Source organism: Lepidochelys kempii, chromosome 21 (assembly GCF_965140265.1).
Source record: "Lepidochelys kempii isolate rLepKem1 chromosome 21, rLepKem1.hap2, whole genome shotgun sequence".
Taxonomy (NCBI): domain Eukaryota; kingdom Metazoa; phylum Chordata; order Testudines; family Cheloniidae; genus Lepidochelys; species Lepidochelys kempii.
Genome location: NC_133276.1, coordinates 5,009,628 through 5,036,049, shown reverse-complemented (window position 1 = coordinate 5,036,049; position 26,422 = coordinate 5,009,628). Strand labels below are relative to the sequence as shown.

Below are 26,422 nucleotides of genomic sequence, written 5' to 3'. Positions count from 1 at the left end.
GACTAACCAATTTATTTGAGCATGAGCTTTCCTGAGCTACAGCTCACTTCATCGGATGCATTATGCTCAAATAAATTGGTTAGTCTCTAAGGTGCCACAAGTCCTCCTTTTCTTTTTGCGAATGCAGACTAACACGGCTGTTACTTGAAAATGACTTCATGGGCAGGAAACTACAGATGAACTTGTTTTTGGAGCAGACGTTGCTCTCTCTGGGCTTTTGACCGAGGACTAAAGGCCCTTTTGGTCTTTCTTAAAGCCTGTTTGTTTGTCCGACCGGGAAGCGAGAGTGGAACAGTTTTCCTAGGACAAACCAACAGATGACCCGTCTCTAGCCGTCACCCTACCACTGAGAGGGGGCCCGTCCCACCCCCAGCCGATGATTAGCATCAGGTTAAGGGGGCTGGGGAGCGGGGGGGGGGAACTAACTCGCCCTTTAGTCTGAAGCGGGGGACCTGTGCCATTGAGCAGCGACACAAACCCGGGGAGAAATCCGCCTGCGAGCAGCCCCTTCCGGGCATGCAGCCAGGCAGAGAAAACAAGCTCGGGTAGGAAAGTGCAGCAGTTGGCAGCGCCCAAAGAGCAGCCCTCAGGCCCGAATCCCTCAGGGGCATTGTTGCCCCCCCCGGCTTGTGCGCCTTCAGCCGTCCCCGGCCCGGGTCCCCGCTCCCCGCTGGGTCGCACCAGAGCGGGGCCGACGGGGGGAGCCGCGGAGCTGGGCGAAAACCGGCGGCGCAGCGAGGCCTTGGCTGGTGGCCTCCCTCCCTCCCTCTCTCTCTCTCTCTCTCGGGCGGGGACCGGGGACCGGCGCCGCGCTGGGCGAGCCTGGCCGCGGGCTTCCCGGGCGGGGCGGCCGCCGCCTCTCTCGGCCCGGCCCCTGCCCTGCGGCGGCCGCGGCGACCCGCGAGCGCGCTCCCGAGGCGGAGGCGGCGGCGGCGGCGGCTCGGTTCGGCGCATGCGCAGTGCGAGGCGCGGCGCCCGGGGGCGGCGCTGCTCGGCGCCATGGAGCTGCTTCGGCCGGGCTGGATCCCGCGTCTCTCGGCGCTGCTGGCGCTCGCGCTGCTTCCCAGGGGAGCGCTGGGTGAGTGTCGGGGGCGAAGGGGGCTCCCCGGCCCCGGCCCCGGCCCCGCCCCCTGGGCTGGCCTCGCCCCCCGCTGGGCTGGCGAGTGGGAGCAGGAGGGCGTGGGGAGAGCGGGGCCCGGGGCCCCGGCTCTGTGGCCAGGTGCCGGAGGGGCGTGAATCCGGGGGGGTGGGGGCAGCAGGGGGAGACCGTTCGTGGCGGGCTGGGGTCCGTGGCCCTGTCTGCCATTGACAGCTCCCTGGACTCGACCCGAGTCTGCCGGGCAGGTGTGCGAAGGGGGCTGAGTCCTGAGTCAGGGTCACCCGCGGGCTGGAAGCCATTCATGGCTGCGGCAAGAGGCATGTGGCTGGCGCTGGGGTGGTCCCCAGCGCGGCCGTAGATGCTGGAAGTGGGGCAGTTCTTCTGCATCGCCTCGTGTTTAGACATGATTGGGCATCCCGTCTGAACACAACCGTCAGGTCAGGCAAAGGGCCGTAACGCAGAGAGACCCAGTTGAATGTTGACCAGATTTGGCAGGCCACATACAGGTTCTGCATTTGTCTGGACTGTTTTGCCTTTGGTTAAAACGGAAGTGTGTAGTCACAGGACAGTATGAGCTGAGGGGAAATATGAATTGGGCCCAAGAAAGGAGGAGAAGCCCTCTTCTAGTCTAGTGTGTAGACCCTTCACGTGACGTGTGTGTGTGTGGGGGGGGGGGGTTTGACCTTGGCATCTGGCACTGTAGGCTCCTCTTTTAATTAGCTATGACTTGGGGGTCCAAAAATGCGGATCACTCTTTTGCCCCCCCATGGGTCAGGCTGTGGGAGACCCCTGTTCAAACCCCTCCTCTGCAAAGGGATTTGAACAGGGGTGTCCCACCTCCCAGGGACCTCTTTCCCCCCCACCTCCACCCCCCACCCACCCCACCCCCCGACCCCCCACCCAACCCCCCACACACCTCCCCCCGACCCCCACACCCAAGGGAACCTGAGAGGTGGGGGATCATTGTTTAGACCTCCTCTGTTTCCAGAAAGACAAGGGCCTCCTGAGAAAGGAGGGAATTTAAACAGGGGCCACTCACCCTCAGCCCTGTCACCTGGGAGGTGATCCATCCTTGTCCAAGCCTCTTCTTAACAGGCCGAGGGAGGATTTGAACTGGGGTCTCCCACTTTCTATGTCAGTAGCCTACCCACTGGGCTACAGAGTGATCCTAATGGTCTTGCTGGTCCCATTGCTATTGACTTGAAGTGGAACAGCTTCAAGAGGCAAGAAAGAAGGAGCTCCCACTGAAAGTCCTTGTCCTCATCTGGTAGAGGACAGACTTGAACCAGCAACCTTGAGTTTCCCAGGAGAGTAGCCTAACCGCTGTAGCGTAGAGGGCTTTTTGCTTTTCCTTTGGCCCAGTCACTATTTAATTTACATGGAACAGCGGCAAGAGGAAAAAACCTAAAGAGTTCCCCGTTGAGTCCCTGTCTCCTCTTCAGGGAGGTGCTGGTATTGAACCCGCAACCTTGAGTTTCCTAGGGGAGTAGCCTAACCGCTGTAGCGTAGAGGGCTTCTTGTTTTTCCTTTGGCCCAGTCGCTATTCAATTGGCGTGGAACAGCGGCAAGAGGAAAAACCTAAAGAGTTCCCAATTCAATCCCTGTCTCCTCTTCAGAGAGGCAGTGGTATTGAACCAGCAACCTTGAGTTTCCCAGGGGAGTAGCCTAACCGCCGTAGCGTAGAGGGCTTCTTGATTTTCCTTTGGCCCAGTCGCTATTCAATTTACATGGAACAGCGGCAAGAGGAAAAACCTAAAGAGTTCCCACTTGAGTCCCTGTCTCCTCTTCAGGGAGGTGCTGGTATTGAACCCGCAACCTTGAGTTTCCTAGGGGAGTAGCCTAACCGCTGTAGCATAGAGGGCTTCTTGTTTTTCCTTTGGCCCAGTCGCTATTCAATTGGCATGGAACAGCGGCAAGAGGAAAAACCTAAAGAGTTCCCAATTCAATCCCTGTCTCCTCTTCAGGGAGGCAGTGGTATTGAACCAGTAACCTTGAGTTTCCCAGGGGAGTAGCCTAACCGCTGTAGCGTAGAGGGCTTCTTGTTTTTCCTTTGGCCCAGTCGCTATTCAATTGGCGTGGAACAGCGGCAAGAGGAAAAACCTAAAGAGTTCCCAATTCAATCCCTGTCTCCTCTTCAGGGAGGCAGTGGTATTGAACCAGTAACCTTGAGTTTCCCAGGAGAGTAGCCTAACCGCTGTAGCGTAGAGGGCTTCTTGTTTTTCCTTTGGCCCAGTCGCTATTCAATTGGCGTGGAACAGCGGCAAGAGGAAAAACCTAAAGAGTTCCCAATTCAATCCCTGTCTCCTCTTCAGGGAGGCAGTGGTATTGAACCAGTAACCTTGAGTTTCCCAGGGGAGTAGCCTAACCGCTGTAGCGTAGAGGGCTTTTTGCTTTTCCTTTGGCCCAATCACTATTTAATTTACATGGAACAGCGGCAAGAGGAAAAAACCTAAAGAGTTCCCCGTTGAGTCCCTGTCTCCTCTTCAGGGAGGTGCTGGTATTGAACCCGCAACCTTGAGTTTCCTAGGGGAGTAGCCTAACCGCTGTAGCGTAGAGGGCTTCTTGTTTTTCCTTTGGCCCAGTCGCTATTCAATTGGCGTGGAACAGCGGCAAGAGGAAAAACCTAAAGAGTTCCCAATTCAATCCCTGTCTCCTCTTCAGAGAGGCAGTGGTATTGAACCAGCAACCTTGAGTTTCCCAGGGGAGTAGCCTAACCGCCGTAGCGTAGAGGGCTTCTTGATTTTCCTTTGGCCCAGTCGCTATTCAATTTACATGGAACAGCGGCAAGAGGAAAAACCTAAAGAGTTCCCACTTGAGTCCCTGTCTCCTCTTCAGGGAGGTGCTGGTATTGAACCCGCAACCTTGAGTTTCCTAGGGGAGTAGCCTAACCGCTGTAGCATAGAGGGCTTCTTGTTTTTCCTTTGGCCCAGTCGCTATTCAATTGGCATGGAACAGCGGCAAGAGGAAAAACCTAAAGAGTTCCCAATTCAATCCCTGTCTCCTCTTCAGGGAGGCAGTGGTATTGAACCAGTAACCTTGAGTTTCCCAGGGGAGTAGCCTAACCGCTGTAGCGTAGAGGGCTTCTTGTTTTTCCTTTGGCCCAGTCGCTATTCAATTGGCGTGGAACAGCGGCAAGAGGAAAAACCTAAAGAGTTCCCAATTCAATCCCTGTCTCCTCTTCAGAGAGGCAGGGGTATTGAACCAGCAACCTTGAGTTTCCCAGGGGAGTAGCCTAACCGCCGTAGCGTAGAGGGCTTCTTGATTTTCCTTTGGCCCAGTCGCTATTCAATTTACATGGAACAGCGGCAAGAGGAAAAACCTAAAGAGTTCCCACTTGAGTCCCTGTCTCCTCTTCAGGGAGGTGCTGGTATTGAACCCGCAACCTTGAGTTTCCTAGGGGAGTAGCCTAACCGCTGTAGCATAGAGGGCTTCTTGTTTTTCCTTTGGCCCAGTCGCTATTCAATTGGCATGGAACAGCGGCAAGAGGAAAAACCTAAAGAGTTCCCAATTCAATCCCTGTCTCCTCTTCAGGGAGGCAGTGGTATTGAACCAGTAACCTTGAGTTTCCCAGGGGAGTAGCCTAACCGCTGTAGCGTAGAGGGCTTCTTGTTTTTCCTTTGGCCCAGTCGCTATTCAATTGGCGTGGAACAGCGGCAAGAGGAAAAACCTAAAGAGTTCCCAATTCAATCCCTGTCTCCTCTTCAGGGAGGCAGTGGTATTGAACCAGTAACCTTGAGTTTCCCAGGAGAGTAGCCTAACCGCTGTAGCGTAGAGGGCTTCTTGTTTTTCCTTTGGCCCAGTCGCTATTCAATTGGCGTGGAACAGCGGCAAGAGGAAAAACCTAAAGAGTTCCCAATTCAATCCCTGTCTCCTCTTCAGGGAGGCAGTGGTATTGAACCAGTAACCTTGAGTTTCCCAGGGGAGTAGCCTAACCGCTGTAGCGTAGAGGGCTTTTTGCTTTTCCTTTGGCCCAATCACTATTTAATTTACATGGAACAGCGGCAAGAGGAAAAAACCTAAAGAGTTCCCCGTTGAGTCCCTGTCTCCTCTTCAGGGAGGTGCTGGTATTGAACCCGCAACCTTGAGTTTCCTAGGGGAGTAGCCTAACCGCTGTAGCGTAGAGGGCTTCTTGTTTTTCCTTTGGCCCAGTCGCTATTCAATTGGCGTGGAACAGCGGCAAGAGGAAAAACCTAAAGAGTTCCCAATTCAATCCCTGTCTCCTCTTCAGAGAGGCAGTGGTATTGAACCAGCAACCTTGAGTTTCCCAGGGGAGTAGCCTAACCGCCGTAGCGTAGAGGGCTTCTTGATTTTCCTTTGGCCCAGTCGCTATTCAATTTACATGGAACAGCGGCAAGAGGAAAAACCTAAAGAGTTCCCACTTGAGTCCCTGTCTCCTCTTCAGGGAGGTGCTGGTATTGAACCCGCAACCTTGAGTTTCCTAGGGGAGTAGCCTAACCGCTGTAGCATAGAGGGCTTCTTGTTTTTCCTTTGGCCCAGTCGCTATTCAATTGGCATGGAACAGCGGCAAGAGGAAAAACCTAAAGAGTTCCCAATTCAATCCCTGTCTCCTCTTCAGGGAGGCAGTGGTATTGAACCAGTAACCTTGAGTTTCCCAGGGGAGTAGCCTAACCGCTGTAGCGTAGAGGGCTTCTTGTTTTTCCTTTGGCCCAGTCGCTATTCAATTGGCGTGGAACAGCGGCAAGAGGAAAAACCTAAAGAGTTCCCAATTCAATCCCTGTCTCCTCTTCAGGGAGGCAGTGGTATTGAACCAGTAACCTTGAGTTTCCCAGGAGAGTAGCCTAACCGCTGTAGCGTAGAGGGCTTCTTGTTTTTCCTTTGGCCCAGTCGCTATTCAATTGGCGTGGAACAGCGGCAAGAGGAAAAACCTAAAGAGTTCCCAATTCAATCCCTGTCTCCTCTTCAGGGAGGCAGTGGTATTGAACCAGTAACCTTGAGTTTCCCAGGAGAGTAGCCTAACCGCTGTAGCGTAGAGGGCTTCTTGTTTTTCCTTTGGCCCAGTCGCTATTCAATTGGCGTGGAACAGCGGCAAGAGGAAAAACCTAAAGAGTTCCCAATTCAATCCCTGTCTCCTCTTCAGGGAGGCAGTGGTATTGAACCAGTAACCTTGAGTTTCCCAGGGGAGTAGCCTAACCGCTGTAGCGTAGAGGGCATCTTGATTTTCCTTTGGCCCAGTCGCTATTCAATTTACATGGAACAGCGGCAAGAGGAAAAACCTAAAGAGTTCCCACTTGAGTCACTGTCTCCTCTTCAGGGAGGCAGTGGTATTGAACCAGCAACCTTGAGTTTCCCTGGGGAGTAGCCTAACCGCTGTAGCATGGAGGGCTTCTTGCTTTTCCTTTGGCCCAATCACTATTCAATTGGCGTGGAACAGCGGCAAGAGGAAAAACCTAAAGAGTTCCCAATTCAATCCCTGTCTCCTCTTCAGGGAGGCAGTGGTATTGAACCAGTAACCTTGAGTTTCCCAGGAGAGTAGCCTAACCGCTGTAGCGTAGAGGGCTTCTTGTTTTTCCTTTGGCCCAGTCGCTATTCAATTGGCGTGGAACAGCGGCAAGAGGAAAAACCTAAAGAGTTCCCAATTCAATCCCTGTCTCCTCTTCAGGGAGGCAGTGGTATTGAACCAGTAACCTTGAGTTTCCCAGGGGAGTAGCCTAACCGCTGTAGCGTAGAGGGCTTCTTGATTTTCCTTTGGCCCAGTCGCTATTCAATTTACATGGAACAGCGGCAAGAGGAAAAACCTAAAGAGTTCCCACTTGAGTCACTGTCTCCTCTTCAGGGAGGCAGTGGTATTGAACCAGCAACCTTGAGTTTCCCTGGGGAGTAGCCTAACCGCTGTAGCATGGAGGGCTTCTTGCTTTTCCTTTGGCCCAATCACTATTCAATTGGCGTGGAACAGCGACAAGAGGAAAAACCTAAAGAGTTCCCCGTTGAGTCCCTGTCTCCTCTTCAGGGAGGTGCTGGTATTGAACCAGCAACCTTGAGTTTCCCAGGGGAGTAGCCTAACCGCTGTAGCGTAGAGGGCTTCTTGTTTTTCCTTTGGCCCAATTACTATTCAATTGGCGTGGAACAGCGGCAAGAGGAAAAACCTAAAGGGTTCCCGATTGAGTCCCTGTCTCCTCTTCAGGGAGGTGCTGGTATTGAACCAGCAACCTTGAGTTTCCCAGGGGAGTAGCCTAACCGCTGTAGCGTAGAGGGCTTTTTGTTTTTCCTTTGGCCCAATCACTATTTAATTTACATGGAACAGCGGCAAGAGGAAAAACCTAAAGAGTTCCCCGTTGAGTCCCTGTCTCCTCTTCAGGGAGGTGCTGGTATTGAACCAGCAACCTTGAGTTTCCCAGGGGAGTAGCCTAACCGCTGTAGCGTAGAGGGCTTCTTGCTTTTTCCTTGGCCCAGTCGCTATTCAATTGACGTGGAACAGCGGCAAGAGGAAAAACCAAAGAGTTCCTAATTCAGTCCGTGTGTCCTCTTCAGGGAGGCAGGGGTATTAAACCAGCAACCTTGAGTTTCCCAGGGGAGTAGCCTAACCGCTGTAGCGTAGAGGGTTTCTTGTTTTCTCTTTGGCCCAATTACTATTCAACTGACGTGGAACAGCGGCAAGAGGAAAAACCTAAAGAGTTCCCACTTGAGTCCCTGTCCTCTCTTCAGGAAGGCAGTGGTATTGAACCAACAACCTTGAGTTTTCCAGGAGAGTAGCCTAACCGCTGTAGCGTAGAGGGCTTCTTGCTTTTCTTTTGGCCCAATCGCTATTCAATTGGCATGGAACAGCGGCAAGAGGAAAAACCTAAAGAGTTCCCCATTCAATCCCTGTCTCCTTTTCAGGGAGGCAGTGGTATTGAACCAGTAACCTTGTGTTTCCCAGGGGAGTAGCCTAACCGCTGTAGCGTAGAAGGCTTCTTGCTTTTCCTTTGGCCCAATTACTATTCAATTGGCGTGGAACAGCGGCAAGAGGAAAAACCTAAAGGGTTCCCGATTGAGTCCCTGTCTCCTCTTCAGGGAGGTGCTGGTATTGAACCCGCAACCTTGAGTTTCCCAGCAGAGTAGCCTAACCGCTGTAGCGTAGAGGGCTTTTTGCTTTTTCTTTGGCCCAGTCGCTATTCAATTGACATGGAACAGCGGCAAGAGGAAAAACCTAAAGAGTTCCTAATTCAGTCCGTGTGTCCTCTTCAGGGAGGCAGTGGTATTGAACCAGCAACCTTGAGTTTCCCAGGGGCGTAGCCTAACCGCTGTAGCGTAGAGGGCTTCTTGATTTTCCTTTGGCCCAATCACTATTTAATTTACATGGAGCAGCGGCAAGAGGAAAAACCTAAAGAGTTCCCACTTGAGTCCCTGTCTCCTCTTCAGGGAGGTGCTGGTATTGAACCCGCAACCTTGAGTTTCCTAGGGGAGTAGCCTAACCGCTGTAGCGTAGAGGGCTTCTTGTTTTTTTTTTGGCCCAATTACTATTCAGTTGACTTGGAACAGCGACAAGAGGAAAGACCAAAAGAGCTCCCAGTCTCCTCTTCAGGGAGGCAGTGGTATTGAACCAGCAACCTTGAGTTTCCCTGGGGAGTAGCCTAACCGCTGTAGCGTAGAAGGCTTCTTACTTTTCCTTTGGCCCAATTACTATTCAATTGACGTGGAACAGCGGCAAGAGGAAAGAGCTAAAGAGCTCCCAATTCAGTCCCTGTCTCCTCTTCAGGGAGGCAGTAGCATTGAACCAGCAACCTTGAGTTTCCCAGGGGAGTCGCCTAACCGCTGTAGCGTAGAAGGCTTCTTCCTTTTCCTTTGGCCCAGTCGCTATTTAATTGATGTGGAACAACTGCAAGAGGAAAGACATAAGGAGCTCCCAGTTCAATCCCCTTTTCTTCCTTGGGAAAAGGAAGGAATTAAACCAGCAACTCCAAATGTCCCATAGAAGCCTCTTGTTCTAAGTTTGGCCCAATTAATACTTAATTAAAGCTGTAGTGTAGAGGGCTTCTTGTTTTTTTTTTTTTTTTTTTTGGCTCAATCACTATTTAATTTACATGGAATAGCTGCAAGAGGAAAGACCTAATGAGCTCCCAGTTCAGTCCCCTTCTTCTCAGGGAGACAGGGGTATTGGACCAACCACGCTAAGTTTCCTATGGGAGGAGTCTAACCACTGTAGTGTAGAGAGCTGCTTCTTTTTACTTTTGCCAAATTACTATTTATTTTATATGGAACCACTTCAAGAGGCAAGACAGAAAGAGCTCCCACTTCAATCCCCTTCTCCTTATGCAGCAGTGAAAGGAATTGAACTAGTGACTTTAAGGATATCAGGGGCGTAACCTAACCACTGTACCGTAGAGAGTTTCTTACATTTGTTTTGGCCCAATTAATATTTAATTAAAGTGGAACAGCTTCCAAGTGGGAAGACGTCAGGAGCTCCCTGTTCAAACCACTTCTCATCATCATCCAATAGAGGGAGAAATGGAACTAGCGACTCCAAGTTTCCCCACGCGACTAGCTTAACCAGTGTAACATAGATAGCTGCTTGTTTTTGTTTTGGCCTAATTACTATTTAATTAATGCGGAATAGTTTCAAGAAGAAAGATCTAGTAATCTCCTGCTTCAAATCCTGTCATCTCAAAGGGAGACTTGAACCTGCTTAATGAGACTCTAAGGGCATCAACTCAGCCACTGCGCTATAGTGACTGCTTGTGTTTTTTATCCCAATTAAAGTGATATAGGTTCAAGAGGTAAGACTGAGGGCACTCCCATTCATACACCTTCTCCTCATTTCATCGGGGGGGGGAAGGAATTGAATCAGTAAATCAACATCTCACACGCGAGGCGCTGAACCATTCTACTATAAAGGACTCTTCATTCTTTGCTTGACCCAATTAATATTGAGTTAAAGTGGAGCAGCTTCACAAGGCAAGAGCTGCATCATGCCCAGTTTAAATCCCTGCATCTCAACAGATAGAGAGAAGACTTGAATCCACAGCTCCAACTGTCCAGGGGAGTAGTCTCACCACTCTGTTGTAGAGTACCTGTCTGTTTTGATTTGGCCCAGTTATTAGTTAATTAAAGTTGAACAGCTTTAAGAGAAACAGAGTTGTTAGTTTATCTGGTACATGTGGAAAATGAACCCACATTAGCTAAGAGTTCTCACAGGGAGGAGCCTAACCACTGTACTATAGAGGCTCCTTGGGGGATTATCAGACCAATTTATAGTTAATTAAAGTAGAACAGCTTTAAGAGAAGAAGCTGAGGGAGTGCCCACTTCAAATCCCTTTTCCTCATCAGGCAAAGGGAAGAACTGAAGCAGGGTCTTTAATGCACCACATGTTTAGCCTCACCACTGTACCACAGAGAGCTTCTATCTTGGATTTTGGTTCCCTTAATATTTAATTCAAGTGGAACAGCTTCAAGAGGCAAGACTGAAGAAGCTCCCTCTTCAAATCCTTCTTTTCATCAAGTAAAGGAAGGAATTGAAGCCACATCTTCAACATTCCACATGAATAATGTAACCACTATACTACAGAGGGTTTTTCACATGTGCTTTGGCCCAATTAATATTTTCTTCCAGTGGAACTGCTTGAAAAGGAAAGATAACAGGCGCTCCCAGTTCAAATTCCTTCTTTCTCAGCTGGTGGAGGAATTAAATCAGCCTCCCCAAGAGCCTATGAGAGTCGTGTAACCACTCTACTATTGAGTGGTTTCAGAGTAACAGCCGTGTTAGTCTGTATTCACAAAAAGAAAAGGAGTACTTGTGGCACCTTAGAGACTAACCAGTTTATTTGAACATAAGCTTTCGTGAGCTACAGCTAACTTCATCGGATGCATACTGGCTAGCTTAAGTGGCTCCTAGCCTAGTGTGCTTGCTTTTGTGCATCCCATGCTTAGGTGCCTATCCCTCCCCATTCATTGAAGAGGGACCCCAAGTGCCTAAGTTAAGCTTCAGGGCACCCGTTGTCATTCCAGTGATTTTCTAGGCATCTAAAAATTAGGGATGGCAACACTGATTATTGCTGTAGCTAAGGCCCTTTGTAGATCTGGCAGAGGGAGTTATGCCTACTCAGAGGCCATCTCACACCACACAAGGCAGTTATGGAGGACACGGCCTCCCTTACAATATTTAGCTCAGTGGTTACAGTACTCATCCAGGATAGGGGAGAGCTTGGTGCAGTTTCCTCTCGCTGCCCGATGAGGGCCCTGAGACAGTGTATGGTCCTTTGTTTTGGGTGCTCACATGGGATGTGGATAATTGTGGTTCAGTCCCTCTTCTTCTTGATTAGAAATAATTTGAACACCACTCTCCTGCTACTAAAGCAAATGTCCTAAGTGATTAGCTGTGATGCTTGGTGTACCCTTCCCAGATCTGAAAAAGAGCTCTGCCTGGCTGGGAAGCTTGTCTCCGCCCTGCTCTACAGTACAAAGTTATGTCAGTATAACTACATCGCTGGGGGCATAGGAAACACACACCCCTGAGCAACCCAGTTATACCAACAGAACTCCCAGTGTAGACAGCGCTGTGTCAGTAGGAGGACTTCTCCTGTCGACATAGCTACCACCTCTTGGGGAGGCGGAGCACTTATAGCTATGAAAGCGGTTCTCCCATCGGCATAGGTAGCGTCCTCACTTTGGACTTGTCTACACTTACAGCGTTACAGTAGCAGAGCTGCAGCGCTCTAGTGCTATCTCACCAACAGAAGTTGGTCCAATACAAGAGATTACCTCACGCACCTTGTCTCTCTACCTGCCTGCTGTCATTTATATGCCTGCTTCCATTGCCTTCAGCATGAGCACTTTTGAGGGCAAAGAGCAGAAACACTCAAACATGGTCTCACATCAAAGATGATCCGACCATCTAGTAGGCAACTACATCTCTGCTGGTTGAAGGCTTTATAAATTACCGGCATTACTTTGAATTCATGGCCTGACCTAAGTAGCATGTGTTCAGTAACACTAGCAAAAGTTAAATATAGGTAACTGCAGACTAACTCAACTGAAGCGCTTTCAAAGTCACCAGCTTTTGGCTGACTGGTATCTTTATTGTACAGTGGTAAGAACCAAGTATCTCTGGTTAATGTGCACTACGAATTGTTTCAAAATACTTCTGTGGTTAATTTTTAAATGGAATCTAGATATTTAAACTGACAAAAAGTGCAACAGCCCTTCAGCTGACATTAGCTATATACAAAAGTAGACAGACTACACTTAACTAGTGACACCACACTGATAAATGAAGGGCAACTGTATTATTTTTTGGAAGTTTTAGACTGTGTAATGTAAAATTACCTTCTTATGTGTTGAAGACTCTTCAATACGTAAATCAACTCAAAGGAAACGTTCTCTAATTGAACAGTTATAGCAACAGGATGTGAATTCACATCTCCACCCTGTTCACTTCAGAATCTCTCTTAAGACTATTCCAATATTAACATTGGGTGCAGATTGCAAAGTCCCACACCCATGTAATCATTGAAGATCCTGCAACATTCTTAAAGCATTAATGCTGGCTTTCTGCTCAACTTTGAGTGCCAAATTGACTTCAATGGGGCCACTCCCATGCTTAAAGTTAAACACATGCTTAAGTGCTTCGCTGAATTGGGGCCTTGGTGAAATAGCTGCATTTCTCTGACAGATGAAATAGTCCTAACAGGTTGAAAAGTATAATAGAAATGCAGGATTACTACCATGATTAACAGGCAGGCCCCACGCTACCGGCATAGAGGCCCTTCACAAACATTCTTTTTGGTCTCTTCCCCACAGTTCTTCCATCTTAAAAAGAGAGGATACATAAGGGGATTGAATCTATTGTTAGCGTCACAGAAGAAACGCAGTTGGTGAATGCTACTGCATGAGTTTACTAATGGTTTTTCAAAAGACTTTGGTACATTCCAGATCTCACTATGGAGAGCAAGTAGGGTATTCTTCTAGCAGAGTGTCAGCAACTCTTTGGCAAAAAATAGGAGAAAAGGAATTGGAGAAAGCTGTGGTCTGCAGTGGGCAGGCTGAGTTTCCTTTGACAAGATCTGCAGGGAGAATGGATGTTCGAGTGACCATGACAGATCCCATTTTTGAGTGGTGATATTTGTACACAGGAGTCTGTAAAACACAGAAAACAAGATTAATAAATAGCAGCATTAGAACAAAGGAAAACCAAATAATTCACACAAGGCACAGTCCACCTGCGGAACTTGTTGCCGTGGGATGTAGTGAAGGCCAAAAGCATAACTGGTTTAAAAAACAAATTAGATAAGTTCATGGAGGCTAGGTCTTTCAATGGCTGTTAGCCAAGATGGTCAGTGATACAACCCCATGCACTGTATCCCCCCTAAGCCCCCAACTGCCAGAAGCTGGGACTGGATAATAGGATGGATTATTAGTTAATTGCCCTGTTCTGTTCATTTCCTCTGGAGCATCCGGCACTGATCACTGTCATACACCGGATACTGGGCTAGGTGGACAATTTGGTCTGTCCTAGTATGGCTTGGTCCTATATCTGGATTACTTCCTGACCCCGACTCCATCCTTTTTCAAAATGTGAGTGTGGGGTAGCAGAACAAAAACCTCACACACTGACTTTTCTCTCTGCTACCTCCAAGAAAGTGGATGGAAGATATCAGTGTAATATTCCCAAGGATACAGTCTGGACAGATGGTCAACTGTGTCCCCTCAATTTTCCAGTCTGGGATGCCTTGTACACTGTTTTACTGTGAGAACAATCACTCCTGGCCAGATCACACACAGCCTCAAGCATGCAAAATCATGCCCAGCTGAATTACATGAATGCTCTGGCCAGCCATTCATGAATTACATACAGGGAACCACCAGCTACTTCCCAGTCCCAGATCTTGTCCCTGAAATGTGTTTCTTGTACTGTCAAGCTCTCTACTGAATAATGCAAGCTCACATAAAGGCCATCATTTCATCAGTGGAAAATGATGTGCACAAATGTTCTCTCAAGTGGAGATTCCCAAATACTTCAATCCAGACACACTGGTTTAGATAAAACAATAAAACAAGTTTATTACCTGCAGATAGATGTTAAGTGATTGCAAGTAATGGGGCATAAAAATCAGAATTGGTTACAAAAAAAGAAATAAAAGGTAAAATGCACACTAATACCTAATTTCACAAACTAAGCATGCTTAAAAGCAAAAAGGTTTGCCTCCCCGCCAGCGTATAGCCGTCTGGCTGGATTGCTTCAGCTAGGACCTCCCCCCAGTTCAGTCATGCTTCCTTTATGTTTCAAACATTATTGATGTCATGAGTGGAGAGAGGTGATTTGGGAGCTTCTGTTTCTCAGTCTTATATCCTTCTCCCCTCTTTGAGGCCTATCTACAGCTGGGGTTCAGGCAACAGTCTGTTTACATGGAAAACCCCCAGCTGTTCCATTGCCAGTATGTAAAGTTCTAGCTCACGCCCTTCTTTCTGACAGAGAATGGCCACGTGGTAGTCCATTTGATTATGTTGATGCATAGCCAGGGCATCAATGTATCTTTTGTCTTTGAAGAACTGGTTTGGGCTTGTTTTTCTAACTTTGGAACGTGTCACAGCGACATTATACAGTAGAATCTTCTAACTTTACATACAGTGTTGCCACATATTTTACCAGGATAATAAGGTCCAGCAGATTATGATTTTTCACATGATGCCTTGTGATGAGGTCTATCTACCCCACACTGGCCCCCCAGGGGTTAACTGTGCATTGCATGCTGAGGAAGCCACACCCCTCCATCCCTGCTGAACATGCTCAGCCTGGAGACAGTGTATAAAGGGAAGCAGCGCAGCTCAGTTGGGCTGGACTGCTGAGAAAGGATGTCTATAATGAGCGCCTTCAATGGACCTGGGAGAGCCCCAGTTCATAGAGGCTTGGCGTGCTGAACCCTTGGTGGACACTGGAAAGCCAGTGGTAACCTGGGCGGGGGACTGAGTTGCTGCAGACCTTGCCAGCAGATGTCCCCAGAGCACCCATGGACTGCTGTACTAGGAGACCAGGTAGGAAGTGGCCCAGGGGAAATAGACATTAGTCTGGTCATAGGACTGAGATCTCACTGTGTTTGGGGCAGATTCCTGCTGACCCAATGGCATAACACTCTGTTAGGGCCCTGGGCTGGGTCCCCCTGCTGCTAACCCCCACTGGGGTGGCAGTTCCCCCACCATAGACCTAGAGGTTTACAGTTGTCTACTATTCACCAGAGTCAAAATGCGAGACTATTGAGACTGTGTGTGCGTTTGCTGCTCTGCCCTGACTGAGGGCCTGAGATCTTGGGTGATGGTGCAATCTACCCTGACTGCTAGGTCATGCTACCCTGGTAGCAAGGGAAGCCCTAGGGGACTGAGACTGCTAGGTCACACACTCCTGTTTTGTGTGTTAAGCTGTCAGAGACACTAGCAGTTGGGGTGTAAAATCCCTGCTGATTATGTGACCAGATTCCCCTTGATGGGCTTTATCTACCCAGGACATGTCTCAAAAGGCATACTTTGTACAAAATTCATCATAGTTTCTAAAAAAGAATGAATGTGGCGTGCAGACTGTCAATCAGATCCCCACAAAGAGGCTTAAATATTTTTGAGCTACCTACACCTGGCTCTGTGGTTATACAAGCAATACAATACAGAACAAAACAGTACAGTCCTCTAAAGTCCATCCCTCAAGAGAGAGACTCCTTGCCTCCTCTCTGAAAAGCTTGACTTCTCTGGCTGAAAGGTCTGTTCTTCCACAAGTCTATAAATGAGGGTAGCAAGTTACCAAGCGTTACTGTGTGGTTTACAAAAAAAAAATTTAAACTGGGATGAACTGCCCAATTTTGTGGATAAATTATCCAAGGAACACTAGGAAGAACTGAAAACACTTATGGCAGAGGTCTAAAACTGCCAGAACATCTCTGCAGACTGTCTGACACTGCAGCGTGAACAGTGGCCATTGCCATTTCTATGAGGCGATTGCCATGACTGCAACCCTCAGGGATTCCAAGAGGCAAAAATTGAAGACCTTCCATTTGAGGGCAACAATGAGGCACTCCAGACTCTGAAGGATTAATTGCAGGGCTGCTCCGAGCCCTAAGGAGTGCAGTGTCCCATCCCGTAAAAGAGAACAACAAAAGCAGCCATAGTTCAGGCAGTGCTCCCTGATTGTCTGAGCCTCTGAAAAAAAAGCAGAGATTTTAACACAGGCAACCTCTGCAACTTCCTCAGCTGCTCCACAGTTTGAGGCTTTGAACAGACAGCTCCGTCTCCGCCCTAATGTGGAGTCCTAATCCTCTGGGATTCTATGTTGGCAAATGAACTGAGAGATGGTTAGGTTTCCCTATCTTTATGCCCTGAGGGTGGTCAGGGATTGATCAAGGATCCAGGTATGGCCCCAACAGATACTGCTAGCCAAAAAGATTCCAATCTCTAGTGCATGGTGTTCGTGTGTATCAAGAGTGGAATCTGTGTCCAACACATCTGGAACCATAAATACTGTAGATTAAGTAGCTGTTCCTTTACTGCAGAGTAAGCATCATTTAGTGGAAAGTTGAGGTCTGATGTGCAGCCGTATGTTTCTGCAGATTTCTTGTTTGCCTAAGCAAACTGGTCAAAATGCTACAGATTTTGAGAAATGCAGTTGGAAGTGGAGTTGTCACACTGTCATAAGGTGAAGAAGCAGATCAAGAAAAAGGGGAGCGTTTTTTTCTTCAACAAACATCCTTGTTGTTGATTGGACTTGAATCAAATTGCTTCTTGCTGTTGGACATGCAATTAAGTTAAAGGGTTGGTATCTCTGAAAATTGCGTGCCACAGTGGCAGATGAAATTTGAAAGCAAATGTTAAGTTCTGTTGATCTTACCACTGCTTAACTAGTCACGCTTGTTCTGTGGATTTAGGATTTTTTTTCAATAAGTATCTTTTTCTTACCTTGTACCTCACAGATTGGTAGTGCGAGTTACTGTTTGTACTCCTTGTTTTAAGATTTCAAGCTGGGATTTCAAAAGGGCCTAAGGAAGTTCTATGCCCAGAGCCCATTGAAACTTTCCTAGGCTCTTTTGAAAATCCCATCCTCTGTGTCAGTTAAGGCTTGTTTAAAATACAAAAACTAAAGAGTTTGGGGTTTTTTTCCCCAAAGTTACAATGCTATTTCTTTTTTTTTTTTTAATAGGTAGTTGTGGTACCCCACCAAGGCTAAGCTTTGCTGAACTGCAAGACGAGTCTAAGGCCAAGGAAGAGTTTCCAGTTGGGACCACAGTGACATATAACTGCCGCCCAGGTTACCAAAGAGTCGCTGGACAGTCGCCCACTCTTACTTGTGAAGAAAAATCGGTGTGGTCAGAACCCAAAATGTTTTGTCAAGGTAAGGTTTTTTCTCCTCTCTTCCCTCTGCCACCCCTCCACACTCGGGTCAGAAAACACTAACAGGTTAAAGGCTCTTCTGGACTGGAATGAGGATTTTGTAACATTTCATGATTTGGAGCTTGAAAGGGACACAGTTTTTCAGACAGAATTGTTTGTTTTTTAGGAGGTGCATAAAGCTCCCCTAAAGAATCAAAATGTAAAACTTTAACACAGAAGATGAAGTTCTGGCCTACTTGAAGTCAGTGGCAACACTTCCATTCAATAGGGCCAGGATTGTACATGGAGACTAAACTAATGCAGACATTGCATGTCGTTATAGATAAAAACGTGCCAAGCCCATGAGTTAGTGATATTGGTTTGCATTGCTGTGATGATATCAGTTAAATTTTTTTTCTCTCTCTCTGTGGGCTGGGAGTGCTGTGTGGAGGGTTATGCTTTCCTTGAGAAAGGAAATGTTGGATAGAATTCTTTAGCTCTCGCATCCTTCTGGAAGGTAAAAGTGCATCTTCCAGGATGGGGCTCTTTAAGTCTGCCACAAAATTTTTGGCATCTGGTTGTATTATTTTCTATGTAATTCACTTGATTTGGGTTCCTAGTAATTTGTTATTTCACTAGAAGGGCACTGGTCTTATCCATTCCACTCATAACACAATAATATGTAAATTCATCACATTTGAGGGCCTTTTTTCTTGTTTTCATAGGCTTTTTAAATTAATATAAACACTTAACTTTACATTAGTCACGTGCGAAAATGTGGGTCACTTATTATTTACCTTTAGTTATGTTTTGTAACAGAACAGAAAGAAAAATCTAATTCCTGTTATATTCTCTCTTTAGGGAAATCATGTGGACATCCAAGAGACCTAGCTAATGGCAAGATTCATATCACAGATCTCCTATTTGGTTCGAACATTACATTTTCTTGTGACGAAGGGTAAGGATGTCGAAGATTCCTCCTCCCCCCCTCCATACTACTACTGTTGTAGTCAGTACAAAGGTCTAGATAGCAAATTATGACAAACCTTCAGCGGGGCATTCTGGAGTATGAAGTTCCTGAAATAAATAGCTGCAACCTTTTAGCTGTTCTGCATGTTCAATGCAAAGAAGGTTGGGTCAGTGTTTCCATTGTGTGAACCTTCCCTTTTTAGTACCTTGTATTCAAATTTGAAAAGATTTGCTTTCAAATCTTGGAATGGCTTTTTTTTAAATAGGGTCCTCAAAAATTTTTAAATATGCCTCCCCTTTATAAAAATTTTTCAAATATTGTGGTTGGTGTTGATATTTTGGTACACATCTAACATTGTATAATTAAATAGGTACATAGGGCAGAATTTTGTAATTTGTATTAACTTTATCTGCCTCTTTCTAGATGTTTGGGATATAGGGTTATGCATCAAACAAATAAAAACAGAATGCACTGAGGTCTTACACTGAGTGTTAGTTCTGAATTTGGTAGCCAATTATTTTCCTCCTTCTACAGTATCTTTGGCATTGCTTTGGTAATTTTCAAAGAATCAGCAGTGGTGAACTGGGTATCTCTAATATGTAAATCTCAGATGTCGATCCTTGTTAGCTGGAGTCACTTTTCTCACTTGCTATTTTCTGGCTTTGATCAGAATACTTAGCAAAATAAATAACTCTTGTCTTATAAGAATGGCATCACCTGAAATTCAGTGTGTCGTCACCACCTGCTGGCAGAACAGAAGTATACTCAAAATATCTGAGCTGATGGTTTAGAAGTTCGGTAATTTGTTAAGCAATTTTGCCTTTTAAAAAATGTTCTTGTTTAGGTTCAGATTAGTTGGACATAATACTAGTCTCTGTGTGATTGATGGAACAAGGGTCACGTGGAATCATGAACTTCCATTTTGTGAAGGTAAGTGGATTTTATACATTTATGATTCTGTTCTGGTATTGCCAGTTCATGCAACTAGTTTAGGTAAATTGTGCTGTAAAAGGAATTCACTAGTACAGAAAATAAGTATTGTTAAAATGTTTAGTCTTGTTTATTTCACCATTTTAAAAGCTAACGGAGGTACCAGTCTGTTGAAAATGCCCAGAGATTACTGATAGCTAGCTCATATGGGTCAAATTCACTCACTCATTGAAAATCAGGAGTAAACTTTACCTGCTGAATAACTGATAACACAACTGTCAACTTGTGATTAATAGTTTACGTGGAATTTATGGCTGTCTCAAATTCATTCTGTCTACACTATATTGAAGAAAATAGTTCTACAACGGATTTGAGTTTCTGACTGATTTTAGGTGAACAGGATAGATTTTCATATATAATCCTGATACCCAATTATCCTGTTACTTTCTTTGTTTCACAGTAGGCTTTTTTCCATGACTTATTTGTAGACAGTTTTATGATTTCAACTTCTGTTTTGCTGTGTTCGGTTTCAGATTTATTGTTCGTATGTAGGAGCTACACCATGCTTGCTTTTTTCAGACTCTTAGGATATTTTATTCATCCAGTGCCATAAATGTATATTTGCTATTATGGAAATTCTTTTCAGTTACATTTTAATGGAAGGCTAGTCAGATTATTTCATTCTAGACTAAGTTTTAGATTTCTGCATACATTAGGGGCTTATTCTTTTAATAATTTTGAGTAATTATAGGGAAAAGGATTCAAATATAATTTCACCACATACAGGGGTTAATCAAGCATACAGGCTAACTGCATTTCTAGAAAAAGTTGTATTATGCTAACTTTCCTTTAATGTCCATAACATTTACATTTTTACTTCTGGTTTCCTAAGTAACAGAAAAGTCTTATCAAAATACATTCAGGTTTTCCAATTAAATATCTGGAAGATGTTAACATAATATTCATAACTTTCCTTCAGAAGGCACTGGGAAAACAAGTCTGTGATTTCCAGTGCAAATGTATTGACTTTTTTCAGTCTTTCAGAGAGCTCTTTTTTCCTCTGTTTTCTGTTAATCTACCATTTTACCATCTCCTTTCCCCAATATGCTGCTAACATAAAATTGTACATATTTACATCTCCATTTTCTCCTTTTCTGACCTTTTTTGGTGGTTTTGCACTTGTGTTAACCACAAACCCCCATTATCAAATAGTTTAGCTGATTCAGTGAAATCACTTTTAAAAAATTGTGTATTAGACACCTAAAATGGGTCAGATTGCAGGCTTTCATGCATCAGATCTATTGAAAATCCCCTTGCCTTGAATAATATTGCTGTAAAAATCCATAGGCTTCTGTAATTCTTTGCACTCGCCTGAATGACTGTTGCCCTATTGCCTGTAGACCGTGTACCTTGTTGTTCTGCTTGTTGCTATGGCAGTTTTTCTCCTTTCGGTTAAATGCTTTTTTTCTTAACTTTTAATATTTTCTAGCAATTCCATGTCGTCCGCCTCCAGACATTAAGAATGGGAGGCATTCCGGTGACTCCAATACTGAATACACCTATGGCTCAACAGTAACTTACAGCTGTAATACTGTACCAAGAGGCACAGACCCTTTCTCACTCATTGGAGAGGCATCTATTCACTGTACATCTGACAAAGACCAAAATGGAATTTGGAGTGGAGAGCCCCCTCAGTGTAAAGGTCACTATTTTTTGTAGCTTCTATAAAATCATACCAAAAGGATACTCAAGTTTAAGATTAAACATCTCAGATGGATAAAATAGGGCACCCCAGATGTCATGTTCGTGTTTTGTCTTTAACTTTGAATTCCTTTGCTTCTGTGGTATTTGTTCAAATCCTAAACATTCCCATGTCAGATTTCTTAGTTGTTCAAAGGTGTCGCTGTTTAGTTTTCAGATATGTGGCATCAGGAGACTAGTATTTTTCTTTAAAAATCCCCACTGCTAGACAGTCCTGTCTCTTCCCCTGAGTTCCTTAATCTGAAAAAAAGATTCAACAGAATGTGTTGAACTGTGTGGGACAGGAGGACAAATAGATTTTGCTGGTTAGAAACTTGTAGTACATCCCTTCAGAACTTTAAAAGTAGTGGTAAAGATCTCTGAGCTCAGTTTTCATCTCCTCCTCACATGATATAGATTACTACTACAAAAAGGAGATCTGGTGTAGCTGATTGTCATAGAGCAGGGTTCACTCACCGCAAACAGTCCTTGAGCACTCTTTGGCAAGCTCAGTGTCATGTGCTTATATTTATACTGTGAAATAACAATACAAACTCCCCACAGCAGAAGGCTCTTACCTTCTCCCTAGGGAGAGGCTGAGAGATCTTATCTGCCTGTGATCCTGGGCTTCTCCAACCCTTCCTTCCAGACTCTCTCTTCCTGTCTTTTAGCTGTCCTCAGCTGGTGAGCTGAACCACCCTGTTAACTGGTTAATCACCCAGTCCTTAACCAATTATCTCTCCAGTGTGCCTTAAGTGATGGCACTTTCCAAGTGCCCAGACTGGTGAGTCAGCTTTAGGCTACTCCCACACACACCGATATTATCTTTGTATTTCACTTGACTTTAAACAATGGTATGACATCAACATTTGACAGATATGTAGGCATGTTGCTTAATGCACCAATGCAGGGGTCTCAAATTCAAATGACCATGAGGGTCACATGAGGACTAGTACACTGGCCGGAGGGCCGCACCACTGACCGCTACCCCCCCACCGCTGCCCCGGCCCCACCCCACTCCACCCCTTCAGTGAGGCCCCACCCCAGGGGGTACAGGGTGTGGCAGGCGGCTCAGGGCAGGGGGTTGGGGTGCAGGAAGGATGCAGGGTGCAGCAGGGGGCTCAGGGCAGGGGTTTCGGCTACAGGAGGGGCTTGGGGGGCAGGTCTGGGCCGGTGCACACCGGGGGCAGGGCAGGCTGCCTGCCCTGCCCCCGCGCTGCTCCGGGAAGCAGACGGAACCTGGGGGAGGTTGGGGCACAGGGGTCTGTGTGTTGCCCTGGCGTCTCCTCCAGGTACTTCCCCCGAAGCTCCAGTTGGCTGGGAACAGGGAACTGCTGCCAATGGGAGCTTCGGGGAAGGTACCTGGAGGACCGGCCAGGGCAACACACAGACCCCTGTGGGGCCCCACCAGGTCCCGACCGCTTCCTGGAGCGGGGGGGCAAGGCAGGGAGGGAGCTTGCCCTGCCCCGGTGCATGTGGGGCCGGAGCCGCTCTAGGTAAATGCTGGAGGGGTGGGGGTGCCGCGGGGAGCTGGTGGGCCACAGAAAATAACCTTGCGGACCACACAGGCTGCGTGTTTGAGACCCCTGCACTAATGGAAGGCAGTCCACTATTATTATGAGCATGGTATTCTAACCTATGTAGAATAGAATCCTAATGAGCCCAACCAGCCAATCCCAAACTGATTTGGACAATGTTTGTATTAGTGACAAAGCTTGGAATTCTCCCTTCTCTTCGTAGTAGCTAGCATTGGATGTGTTAGCTTTGTGTTGCTGTCAAATAGAGAGAATCTCATCCTCTGCAAGGGATAAAGAACTAGTAAAGACACAAGGGACCAAATCCTCAGTTGGTATAAACTCATGTAGTGCCCTTGAAATCAATTATTCTGTATAATTACCCCAGCTGAGAATTTGGACCAGGACCAGGGATCAGTGTTTGTTTGTAAAGAAGATTGATGGAGAGTGTAATCATAGGATGGGCTAGGGGAAATGAGAATATAAAGTTCAATAAAAGCAGGACAACAAAAAGCAAGAATATAGTAGAGTTGGATCTTGGGAGCTGAGGAACAAGAGGGAGAGTAGTGTTGATTGGTCAAGAGCAACAAATCCATTAAATGAAGAGTGAGGAAGCAAAGAAAAGTCCTGGAAGACATAAACCCACTAAGTACGAGTAGCAAAGTTAATGTTTTGTCAATTGGACATATGGACACCCTCAGTAAAATGTAGGGTTTTTTGTCTGAAGCGAAATTGTGTCATTGGTCTACTTAGTGTCACACGTAGCATGGTTGTGGTAAACCTAAGGGAATTTCTTCCTTAACCTTGCTATTTCTTGGACTTGTGAATAGGAATCCAATTAAGTGCAGTGTTGTGATTTAATATCTGTATGCATCTGTTTGGTGGTTTAGTTGAAGGCTCATTTTGATATACTTAATTTTTTCCCCCCTTGTCTAGCTCCAAGGTAGCTGTTGTAGAAATAAACCTTTAAAAAATTAGGTCGGGGGAGAAGGGGATGCAGAATTAAAGCCACTGTTTATTTAAAAAATGTAAAGAGATGCTATTCACATGTTTCAGGGCTTTATTTTTTCTTTAGAAGATGAGTTTTTCACATTCTTACCCATTTTCAGTGGTCAAGTGCAGTAACGCAGAAGTTGAAAATGGGAGAAAACTAAGTGGATTTGGTCCTTCCTATTCATATCAAGATGCCATTACATTTGAATGTGAGGCTGGCCACTTCATGGTTGGCAGTCATATGATTGTATGCCAAGCAAATAATTTATGGTCTCCTCCAGTACCAACTTGTGAAAAAGGTAAGTGCAAATGGGATTTGAGAGGTCAACTTCCCTTACACATTGCGCACACAGCATTATAAAAATCTACACTTGTTCTTCCAAGACTTGGTTAGACTACAAGGTTGTTTAGAGTGAAGAAAGGAAATGCAAACTTTAGACCTAATGTGGGATTTCTCCAAAGCTCCTAAGGAAGTTCATCTCTACTAGCTGATTTTTTTTTTGGGGGGGGGGGGGGAGAGGCATTCTGACATTTCAGTAGTAGCAGTGGTTGCATCTATTGAGCATGAAAAATACAAGTGAGTGTTGGCATACTGTGTTGGCAACTGAGCACATGGTGTTTAATTCTCTCTCCCAGTGGTTTCCTGTAGATATTGAAGAGGAAAGGGGATAGCATGGGTCCCTGTGGAATCTCACAGGTGAGGGTCATCCATTAGGAGGAGCCATCAGCCATTGAGTTTCAACCTCTTGAGTACTGAGTCATCTGCTCCTGCTGTGTCATGTAGATGGATTAGCAGTTTGCTTATGGTCCACTGTCTCAGAGGCAGCAATAGAGGTCAAATAATATGAGCAAATCTCGTGATCATGGACATAGGCAAGAAGTTTATTGTCTTGTGCCCTTAGAACAGTCTCTGTGCTATGTCCTGGTCCAAGCCCTAATTCTGAGGCATCCTGGTCACATGCTGTTGGAACTTCCAGAACACCTTGCTTCTGCTTTGATTTGTAAAAATGTATTTATTTTTTACTACAGTATCTCAAAGTGTCTGCCGTGCTCCACAGTTCCCAAATGGAAAAATGCTTCCATCAAAACCTCAATATGTCACTGGAGATGGTATTACGTTGACGTGCAAGGCGAATTATGTCTTGCCCAATGGTGCAAAATCTATGACTAGTCACTACAAAGGAAACAATGTGTGGGATCCTCCTGTACAAACCTGTCAACATAAGTCTAGATAAGAATGTCATGGTCCTTTCCGCTGTTGCTTCACAGGCATGTGCATTAACACAGATGTTTCCAAATGCCTAGAATCTGCAGAAGCAACATTACCATTAAACTCAAGTTTAAGATAAATAGCTTTTAATTGTCAGCCATTAGAGTTTCTGCATTGAGGGGGAGTTTAAGGTTTTGATTATCCTTAAATGTACGCAGTAGCTATTATTTTCTAAGTTACTTTGCCCAGGAATGGGATGTTGAAGAGTTTTTCAGGGTGCAGTTATGGCTTCTTGAGGATTGGGAAGCTACTGTTTTGCAAGGGGCTTGGTGATTATGGAAATAGTACTTCTCAGAGAGAAGCAGAAGTAGTGGCTGTAGTTCCCTACTGGCTTTTACTAGGCAGGAAGGCCATGGACCCATTTCACAGCTTGTGGTTTAAATGTTTTTTTAGGGTTTCCTGAGCTATGGCATACATGGTGGAGTCGTGCTGTTGAGTTGTGGAGTGGATAATATGATCTGTTCAGGGGTGGATTTGTCTTTCCCAGTTAAGCTTGACTGATTATCAGTGAAGTAAGCTGAGAGTTCTTGGTAATGGTCAATGCTTGGGTCTGATGTCTGGGCTGAGTAACCCGAGGGCTATGTGAAATAGCTTTGCTCGCTGATATTGACTCACTGATGGCAGAATAGAGTGCTCTTTTTGCTGCCTTCACTGCAGTGACGTAGTCGTGCAAGAGCCAATGCTGCTGGCAGGTGCATTCAAAATATTTTATTCATTAGTGTGCTTTATCTGCCATAGTTCATCTGTGAACAGTGGTGATAGTGGTGGAGAATTGAGCAGCTTGGGGCCAAGGCATCAGTGACAGTGGACGTTAGATGTACTAACTCATTGGCAGCTTGGTCTTGCATGTGTGTGACTGTGAAAGTTTAAAACATAGAGGAGTTCAGGAGTCTTTAGGGGCATAGTAGCTGTGGTTGTTCACTACCTTGGTGGAAGGAGGAAGCCTCTGATCTTTGCCTGGATGAGGAGGAGGTGGTGGTTAGACCAGGAGAGTCGTACACTGGTGATGTCTCAATAGCCACTGCTAGGCTCAGGATAGGCTCTAACATATGTCTGGCTGCATGTGTGGGCCCAGAGACTGCCCTGAAGAATCCCACAGAAGCCAAGGGGACAGACCTTTGTGTAGCATCTGCATTGTCTATGGGGAGGACAAGATCTTCAGGACAAGAAATCTTCACCCCTTTTCCACCACATCAAGTACAAGTTAGTCTTAGCTTCTAAGGCTGTACACAGTTGTCCCTTGCTTACCTGTCCTTTTTTCATTTGTTAGCCTTGATGTTCCGTGTGACTGCCTCTCTAGCAACTATCTCTATATCCTACCTATAGGCCACCCTTCTTATCTTGCCAGACCAGCTCCTTCTCCTTAGGAGGCCCTTCTAATATGCTTATCAGAAAATCAGGCAAGTAATCTGCTTGCATGTTCTGTTATGTCTCTTAGAACATTAGCTGTTTGTGAGAGATTGGTAGTTATTCCCTGCACTGCCCTTGCCAAAGGACAGTACATCGAGCTGTCCTGTGAATGATCGTTGCCCAGCTTCTGGGATGTATGTCCTTGGCCAGACATGATAAATATTATTGAGTCATTAAATTATTTAAAATGAATCTGAGTCCAGGGCACGTCACTCCTT

The 26,422-nt window shown here is 46.1% G+C and overlaps 1 protein-coding gene and 1 long non-coding RNA gene across 5 annotated transcripts in view; one reads left to right on the top strand and one right to left on the bottom strand.

Annotated features, from left to right (window-relative positions):
- The first annotated feature begins 961 nt into the window (after positions 1-961).
- LOC140901506 (C4b-binding protein alpha chain-like) overlaps positions 962-26,422 on the top strand; it is a 36,159-nt gene continuing 10,698 nt past the window's right edge. For all 4 annotated transcript variants that reach the window (XR_012155866.1, XM_073320458.1, XM_073320457.1 and 1 more), the window contains exons 1-6: positions 962-1,078; positions 17,208-17,399; positions 18,239-18,335; positions 19,192-19,277; positions 20,767-20,979; positions 23,641-23,823. Coding sequence is in view for 3 of the 4 variants with exons in the window: in XM_073320458.1 (XP_073176559.1) it covers positions 1,000-1,078; positions 17,208-17,399; positions 18,239-18,335; positions 19,192-19,277; positions 20,767-20,979; positions 23,641-23,823 (850 nt within the window). In the remaining variant the exon portion in view is untranslated. The remainder of the gene's footprint in view (positions 1,079-17,207; positions 17,400-18,238; positions 18,336-19,191; positions 19,278-20,766; positions 20,980-23,640; positions 23,824-26,422) is intronic.
- The window catches only part of LOC140901512 (uncharacterized), a 62,580-nt gene continuing 48,594 nt past the window's right edge, over positions 12,437-26,422 (bottom strand). Inside the window, exon 9 of the long non-coding RNA XR_012155878.1 lies at positions 12,437-13,168. This is a non-coding gene — a long non-coding RNA (uncharacterized lncRNA). The remainder of the gene's footprint in view (positions 13,169-26,422) is intronic.